The 8,327-nt window shown below is 55.7% G+C and overlaps 1 protein-coding gene across 1 annotated transcript; it reads left to right on the plus strand.

The window, feature by feature from the left end:
- The first annotated feature begins 5,692 nt into the window (after nucleotides 1-5,692).
- Nucleotides 5,693-7,748, plus strand: CSF2 (colony stimulating factor 2). Its single transcript, XM_063088243.1, has 4 exons — nucleotides 5,693-5,851; nucleotides 5,950-5,991; nucleotides 6,699-6,824; nucleotides 7,641-7,748. Exons 1-4 carry the CDS (start codon nucleotides 5,693-5,695, stop codon nucleotides 7,746-7,748), a joined length of 435 nt encoding a protein of 144 aa, XP_062944313.1.
- The last annotated feature ends 579 nt before the right edge of the window (nucleotides 7,749-8,327 follow it).

The following is an 8,327-nucleotide window of genomic DNA, read 5'->3' on the forward strand; positions in this document are numbered from 1 at the left end:
CTCTCTTTGATCGACAGGGAGACTGAGGCTGGAGCGGAGACACCCAGTCAGCCAAAACAGAAAATCAAACAGAAAATACCCCTCCGTGTGGCCCAGCACTTGGCAGGGAAGCATCTTTACATACAAACCTTCAGTGCAACTCCCCAACCACCTGCAAAAGTAGGACTCCATCCCCTTGTGGAGATGAGCCAGCCAGGGCTCAGGGATGGGAAATCACAGGCCCCAGGTCATGCAGCCAGATGTGCCTGCCCAAAAATGGCCCCAGGGAAAGTCTTAGAGGAAGCTCATTCCAGAGCCACTTATGCTGCTGGGAACAGAAAGCCCATACCTGCTGTCTCAGTTCTGGCCCCTCAGCTCCAGAGGGAGGTAGGTGTGGAAGCTGGGCAAGGGTCCCAGGCTTCCACCCACCACCTTGGTCCAGACTCCAGCCCCAAGAAGTCCAGCTCTAAGGACTTCAGAGGTTGTAAAGGCTTCTGTCTCATGATTTCTCTTACTTGTGATTTTTAATGCAGCCCCCAATGGCTCTTCCCAAGCAGGCAGATACAGGCAGTGGCCCCCTCTGGATGCCTGATGACCCTCCCAGCTGGAGAGGAGGCTCGGGGCAGAGATTCAGGGTGGGCAGTGCATTTCCAGACCTAGAGGGAATATGAGGTACAGGTAGGGGGAGGGCACCACGAGGGGCAGGCCTGGTGCATCCATGGGGTGTGTGTGTCCACAAGGACTCATCTGCCCGAGGGTGCATGGCATATTACCGAGTCATGGGGAAACAGCAAGGAAGCCCCGAGAACAAGAAACAAAGTGAGTAAGGAGGTCTCATTGTCTTTGGCCAACTCTGAAAAGTGGGCATCCCTGGGCACTACCCAAGGCCTGCCCACTCTGCGAAGCTCCCCTAGGGTTGAGAACCTCCTTTCACCTGTGACTTTCTTCCAAGTGTCTCGGGCCTGACCTCTGGACCCACACGACCACAAAAGACTTGAGTCTTCCTGGAGGTCTCCATGCCCCTCACACTTGCCACGTCCAGTCCAGTCTGGGCTGACCCCCCAAACCTCTCTGCCAGCTTGGGTCTCCCACATTGCAGCAACTGGCACCAATATCCACCTGGCGGCCTGAGCCAGAACTCTGAGCATCACAGACGCCTCACTCTCCTTTTGCCCACACCCGCACCCCCACACGTCCCCTCAAGGCCCTCTCCGACCTTTCTGTACTCTCGTTTCATGACCACCTCCTTGTGCTGCTCATTCTCTGTGCACATCTTGGTGGCACCCTTAACACTACGCCTGTGATTCTGGGCCTCGTGCTTGCTGTCCCCACCCCATGAGACACGAGTGCAGGGGCCTGTGAGATCCATCACACACAGACCCCACGGAAGCTTGGCTGAATGGATGCAGAGTCCACACTCGGTTGGGAGTTAACCACCTCAGATCCTCCCAGACCAGGTAGGACTCACTAGTGCCAGGAGCCTGGGGATACCCAGGGAGTAGACCAGAACTGGAGTTTGGCCAGGGCAGTCTGGCCTTTGGGGACCAAGACAGAGGGGTAGCAGGAAGTGTCAGCCTGGAGCTGACATGAGACCACAGGGGCCAGAGATGTTGCTTTGTGTGTCTGTCGTGGCTTAGAGTGACAAGAACCCCCACTCAGGGAAGGACAAGCCACTCATGGTGCTGTGCCTGTGCCAGGGTCTCCTGAAGGTGATGCAGGACCCGTGATCCTCGATTCTGGGTGGAGACTGGGCTCTCCACCCACCACATCTGTCCAGAAAGATGCTCTCTGAGGCTAGGGCTGGGCAAGGGGCAGCTGTTCATGGAAATCCCCATGAGCCCCAAATTCCAGCTTGGGCTTCAGAAACCTCCCACAGTGGTGGGCAGAGGAGAGTTTGAGGCACTGCCTCTTCCCTGGAGGATCCGCCATTTCCTGGGACCGGCAACAACTTCCTCTGGGAGGCAGTAATCATTAGCCCATTGAACAGATGAGGGAGCTCAGGATCAGGAAGGATGGACTTTTCCTGGGCTACCCGGGGATCAGTGGTAGCTGGGCAGGGAAAAGAGCCCAGGCCTGGGGCAGAGAGATGCCTTGATGGCAGGATCTGCTCTGGAAATTCTGCCTTCAGCCCCCAGGCTTCCCTGGGACAGTCAGGCCACTTCAGCCTCCCTGACAACACCTGGTGGGAGTCTCCCTTTACGGCTACCCTGAAGGAGACAAGCATGCTCCATGCACCCCTCTGCTGGTCCAGCCACGTGACCAGCATTCCCTGACTTTCTGACACCCAAGATAGTAGAAAACTTCAGGGCAGCAGGAATAGATGTGTTCAGATTCTGATCTCAGGCCCCCAGTGAGGACAAGGACCCCCGCGAGGGGTGGCAGACACAAGGAAGGATCAGATCAGCTGAGAGGCCTGTGTGGAGTTCCCACGGGATGTGACTGACTTTGAGGCTTGTTTCTTTCCTCTTGTAATAACTTCCTCCTGTGATAAGAATCCTGGGACCATACAAGCCCTGTTTCCTCCAGAGCCTATGGGGAGGGACACTCACAGGACATGCCTTCCAGACCATTTTCTCCTGGTGCAGGGGAAAAGGGCCAAAGAGGGATCCCAGTGCCCATCATGGTCCCCGCCTCTGCCCCACCGCAGTCCCACTGGGGCCCCTGAGTCAGCGCGGCTGGATGCTATCTATTGCTGCCTCTTTCCACGTGGTGCAATCTAGGAATGCCTGCTGTGTCATGGCCTCAGCCCTGATGTCATCTTTCCAAAAGAAAGATGTGTGGCTGCCCACGAACCTCATCACCAAACCCATGGATTTGTCCTATGAGTGCTGACCTCAGCACCTGTAGGCCACACTGCTTTGATCTCTCCTTGTGGCTCCTGCTTTCCTCCTTTGCTGCACAACCCAGGGCTCTTGGCCACTGGCCTGTCACTCACCTAGCTACCACGCCCCCGGCCCTTCTTCTTCCCATATAACCCTCTGTGGCCTCAGCTACCACGTGGATGTGGACTGCTCCCACATCTGTCTCCTGCACATTCCGCCTCCGAAGCTCTGAACCTTCCTGTGGGTCCTTATACCCTATAGACCTGTTCCTTTGTCCCCTGGGTCCCCACCTTAGTCACCTGTACTCAGTCACATTCAAAATCACACTTTGGGGAGGGGGGGCGTGAGTAGATTAGCTCCCTCCCCTGTCAATGGGGTTACAAAGTCCACAAGGCAGGACTCTGACTGCTTTCTGTCATTCTTGGATCCCCTTTCCCTGCCAGAAACCTAGCAGGTGCTCAATAAAGATTGAATGACCGAGCGAGTCCACTGCAAAGTCAAGTCCTTTCAAGAGTCTCCTAAATCTCTCTGAAAACTGCCTCCTCTTCCCCATACCCACTCCTGAAACCCCAGGACTCTTTGTGCCCCAAACACTCTCCCCCATCCTCTCCTGCCCCTCTGTGTCACAACCCAACTTGCCCACCTGACTTCTACTTGCCTTTTCAGCCTGTGCTGGGAGGTGGTGTCTCCAGGAATCTCTCTGGTGCCTTTGAGCCCTCAAGCTGGGGCGGTGGTGACTTGGGATCCCTCGGCTCTGTAACTCCCCCATCCGTGGGAGTGTTCTGCAGTCTGTCTCCCCACCAGACTGAGAGCCTCAAGGGTCAGATATGAGGGCCACTGGGAGGGTCCTATCCACCTCCTCCTCAGCACAGGCCCTAGTCACATTGGAAAGGCTTTCTGAGCTGTGATGATGACTCATTTCCAGGAGGAAAATGACCTATCTCAGAGGGGCACACCAGTTCTCTGCCTCCCTGGCCCCCAGCTTAGCCACTACCTGGGGCTCCCCAGCCTCTGAGCGCTGTCTGACATAGACCTCCACTCCATGTGGCATCTGTATCTAGTATCCATGTCCCTCCTTGTCCCCCTGAGAGCTCCCTGGAAGGAGCTGAGCAAAGGCCTGGTGGAAAAGATGAAGGAAGGGCCAGGACCTGGACATGTTATGCTCCCACCCCCGGCCTGGCCACTAGGAATGTTCCACCAGACTCAGAAAGGCGTGGCTGGCCTCATGGCAGGCCTGAGATCCAGGCAGGGAACCCGGGTGGGGTCTGGAGGACTAAGATCTGGCTTCCCTGTGCAAGGGAAGCAAACCCCCCACTGTACAGTGAAATCTGTCAGGACTGCCTACGCAGACCACAGTGCTCAGGCCATGAGTTCGAACTATTCTCTGAAGGCTCAGTAGAATGTCCTCACTTGTGTCCGACCTCATCAGCCTAGGTCTCTGGAGCCCAGAAGCATCATACCTCATGTGCGAGCTTCTCCAACACCAGAGGGGAACCTTCACAGGCCTAGAGCCTTTTGTAAAGCAGGCGACAGGAATCAGGGCTCACACGATGCCCCCCCCCCCATGTAAAATATGCTCTCCTCCAAGACACACCTGTGAGTACAGATGCATCCAATCAGACTGGCACACATACACTCAGAAATGGGCACGTGTGGATCAACACCTCTATGGCCATGAAACTCCTGGCATGAGGCAGCTCGAGCCGGATCCCTTGTGCAAACACAAACTCATGCTGTCTTTTCCAAACTCTGTTGTGAAAATCAAACACTTGTCAACCCCTCAAGATCCTGTAGCTTTTCCACAAGCAGTTCCTATTCCACAGTGAGACCTCTGGGGCTGGAGGTGGGCTGGAGCTGAGGCCATGTAGGAAATTAAGCCTGAAAGACCTTGCTTGAGAAGCTGTTGGCCGCATACCTGGTACAGGTGCAGCCACAACCCTGCAGCCAGCCCCCAAAGTTCCTGGTATCTGCGTAGTACCCACCTCAGAGGGGCAGCCTGCCCTGCAGAGGGAGGCAAGGTTCACATAACTCAGAGGGAAGAGTCACTCAGCAAGGTGGTGCTGGAGCCAGGAGTCAAATTCAGAGCCCTGACATGCCCCAGCTGAGAGCCCCGACCCACCTCTGCAGCTTAGGGGATGCGCGTGGCTCTGTAAATTGGACTACCGCTTTCAGATGGGACTTCACCATGAAGGAATGCACTGCGGTCTTGCTGGCTGGATGTGCACATGGTTGTCATTCCCTCTGCTCCCAGGAGCAGGCATCCCTGGCTGGGCTGAGCTTCCCGAATGTACTAGGTCCTTGGTGGGAGCCTGTGAGCCATCATAGGACTATGCCATTTGGCTGGACCTTGCTTGAGTGGACAGTGAGAGCTCTTCTTACACTCAAATCTCTCATGGTGGCCAGAGAAGGATCTGGGAGGAGAAGCGGAAGGCCGGAGAATGGGGCACTGGGATGGGCACGGCCTGCCCAAAGGCCTCCTGGACAACATGCAGGATAGACAGCCTGGGAGAAGGAGCCCAGTCCAGTGTCTCCCAAACCCCACCACAGCCACTCCAGGCCAAGAAGTCCAAGCTGTGCCCAGAGGCCACTCAGAGGGAGGGCCTGGTCAGACTGCCCAGGAGGGCTGGCGAGTGCTCAAGGAGGCGGGCTGGTGGGCTGTTGGTTCTTGGAAGGGCTCATTAATGAAAACCCCTGAGCCTGACCACCTGGGGGAAAGGCTCACCATTCCCATGTGCAGCTGATAAGGGCCAGGAGATTCCACAGTTCAGGTAGTTCCCCCGCCTCCTTGGCGTTTTGTGGTCACCATTAATCATTTCCTCTAACTGTGTATATAAGAGCTCTTTTGCCAGTGAGCCCAGTACTCAGAGAGAAAGGCTAAAGTCCTCAGGAGGATGTGGCTGCAGAACCTGCTTCTCCTGGGCACTGTGGTCTGCAGCATCTCGGCACCCACCTACCCGCCCAGGCCTGTCACCCGGCCCTGGCAGCACGTGGATGCCATCAAGGAGGCCCTGTTCCTCCTGAGCCACAGTAGTGACACTGCCACCGTGATGGTGAGTAACAGAGCGAGCACTGGCCTGTGCCTAGGCCACCCCTCTGGTCCCAGACCAGCCCTGTCAGCTTGATAACATGACATTTTCCTTTCCTACAGAATGAAACTGTAGAAGTCGTCTCTGAAATGTTTGACCCTCAGGTAAGATGCTTCTCTCTGACATCTCTTTCCAGAGGCCTCTGCCCTGGGGGGCTCTATTTTAGATGGATCTCTACAGAGTTATCCACTTTCTCTCCAGCCAGCTGGCTGCCAGAGGAGAGGGGACAGAGTCTGGGTGCTCAAGAGGCTGCTGGCCTTGCCCCTGTGGCAGTTACGTGAGCTCCTTTATTAGTGAGCAGCCAAGGGCAGACCTAGCATTCAAGGGCAAGGGGTCATCAGGGGACAGGTGGGAAAGTGAAGATCACCTCATGAGACAGGTTGTGGGCGTGGAGTACCACTGTACCCTGAGACCAAGCCCTGTGGAGACAGGGTGCTGACTACAGAGAGGCACTGAGGGGTTTCAGGAGCAACCCTTGCTCACCACCCTGCCCCACCGCCTTCTCCGTGAATGGTAGGATGAGAGTGACCACCTTCCCTGTGGGTTGGGACCCTCTGGTGATGCCAGGCTAAGGGAATGTGTTGCTGCCAGCTCAGAGTGGCCTGAGCTGGGCAGTGGGGAGAGCAGGCTCGTGCCTGCAGTGGACAGGGCAGTGTGTATGGCTGGACCCAGCCTGAGATTAGTCGGGAATCATCCTATGCCCATCCCAAGCCCTACTCCTGGGAGACAGGGATAGGAAGAGGAATGAGTGTCGGGGAGCATGTCATTTTCCACCGTGGCCATGGTTCACTGAGGAACAATATTTCCACAGGAGCCGACATGCCTGCAGACCCGCCTGGGGCTGTACAAGCAGGGCCTGAGGGGCAGCCTTGCCAGGCTCAAGGGCCCCTTGACCATGATGGCCAGCCACTACAAGCAGCACTGCCCCCCCACCCAGGTGAGTGCCCACAACAGGCCCCAAGCAGGAAGGTCTTAATCTAGGAGGATGGGGACTGGGCGGGGAGAGACCCTCTGATTGTGGCCGTTCAGGACTCCAAAGCGTTTCTGTGTCAACAGATTTGTAATGAGGAGCCCCTCCAGAGAGAAAGCAGCCAGCCCATTTTCATCCCTAGAAGTTAAAGCCATGGAGCTCTAAAGCCCACCATGCTCCCTAGTGGGAGCCGCTGCTGTCCTTTTTGTTATTGTTGTGACCATTAATGAGGTCAGAGGTGAGGCAAACTCAAGGAAACTCAGGGCCTGCTCAAGGTCCAGAGGAAGTGCCAGGGCTCAAGAGCCACCTCCCCACAGGACTTTCCCTGGGCCCCATGTCGGGTGCCAGGATTGCACAGGAGCAAGGAAGGGGGCCTACCTGGAATGGACAAAGACATTGGATACTCCTTTCTTCCTATGGGAAGGCACTGAGGTCTGTGGCCTTGACTCCTGCTCCTTCTGCGTGCCTGAAGACGACCTCAGACCAGCTGCTCTGCCCTGGCCCCAGCCAAAGAGGCCACGGTCTGACTGCCTCCAAGACTAGCCACAGCTGGCACTTTGTCAGGCCTCTGGCCCCAGCTGCCACTGGCAGAGCTGTGCAACCCTTGGGTAACACATGGGTGGCCACAGTGTCACCCGGCCGAGGTTAGTGGGTGGGCCGCAGATAGGCCTTCTGGCCTCTGAGTTCTAAGAGGCAGCTCAGAAACCTGCTGGTGCTTTCCCCGTTACACTTTGCCTGGACTCAAGTGGTTTCTTTTTTTTTTTTTCTTTTTGTTTTCTTAAGGAAACTTCCTGTGCAACCCAGACTATCACCTTCAAAAGTTTCAAAGAGAACCTGAAGGAGTTTCTGTTTACCATCCCCTTTGACTGCTGGGAACCGGTCCAGAAGTGAGGCAGGCTAGGCCAGCCGGCCAGCCCTGGGAGCTCACCTCACAAACCGCTGCTCTCTCACCCTAAAAGAGCCAGAAACTCAGGATCTTCAATTCGGAGGGACCAAAGGGAGGGCCACAGCCACATTGGGGGTGGCATGGAACTGTCCTGGGCCACCTTGACCCTGATAAGGGCATGGCAGAGGAATGGGCAATGCTTTATACTGGTAGGGATCAGTAATATTTATTTATATTTTTATATTTTTAAAATATTTATTTATTTATTTATTTAAGTTTATACCCCATATTTATTTGATGGGTTTTACTGTAATAATAAATTATTAAATGTCTGCTTTAATTTGTGCAGTTTTCCAGCTTATTTTCAACCATGAACAAGTGCCAGTGGTGCCCCTCATCCCCAGGGGCAGGGAGGGGAGGGCGCGGGGAGGTGTGGGAGGGGTGGGGGGCCTGCCGGGGTTGGGCACTGTCTGAGGGGCAATGCTGTCAGAGCAGAGAGGAGGAGAGAGCCAGGCCTCGGGGCAGCATTCTGCACACCTGGATGTGCTTCCCTGATGCTCCAGGGCTCTCACCCCAGAAAGAGG

Source organism: Cynocephalus volans, chromosome 2 (genome assembly GCF_027409185.1).
Source record: "Cynocephalus volans isolate mCynVol1 chromosome 2, mCynVol1.pri, whole genome shotgun sequence".
Lineage (NCBI taxonomy): Eukaryota > Metazoa > Chordata > Mammalia > Dermoptera > Cynocephalidae > Cynocephalus > Cynocephalus volans.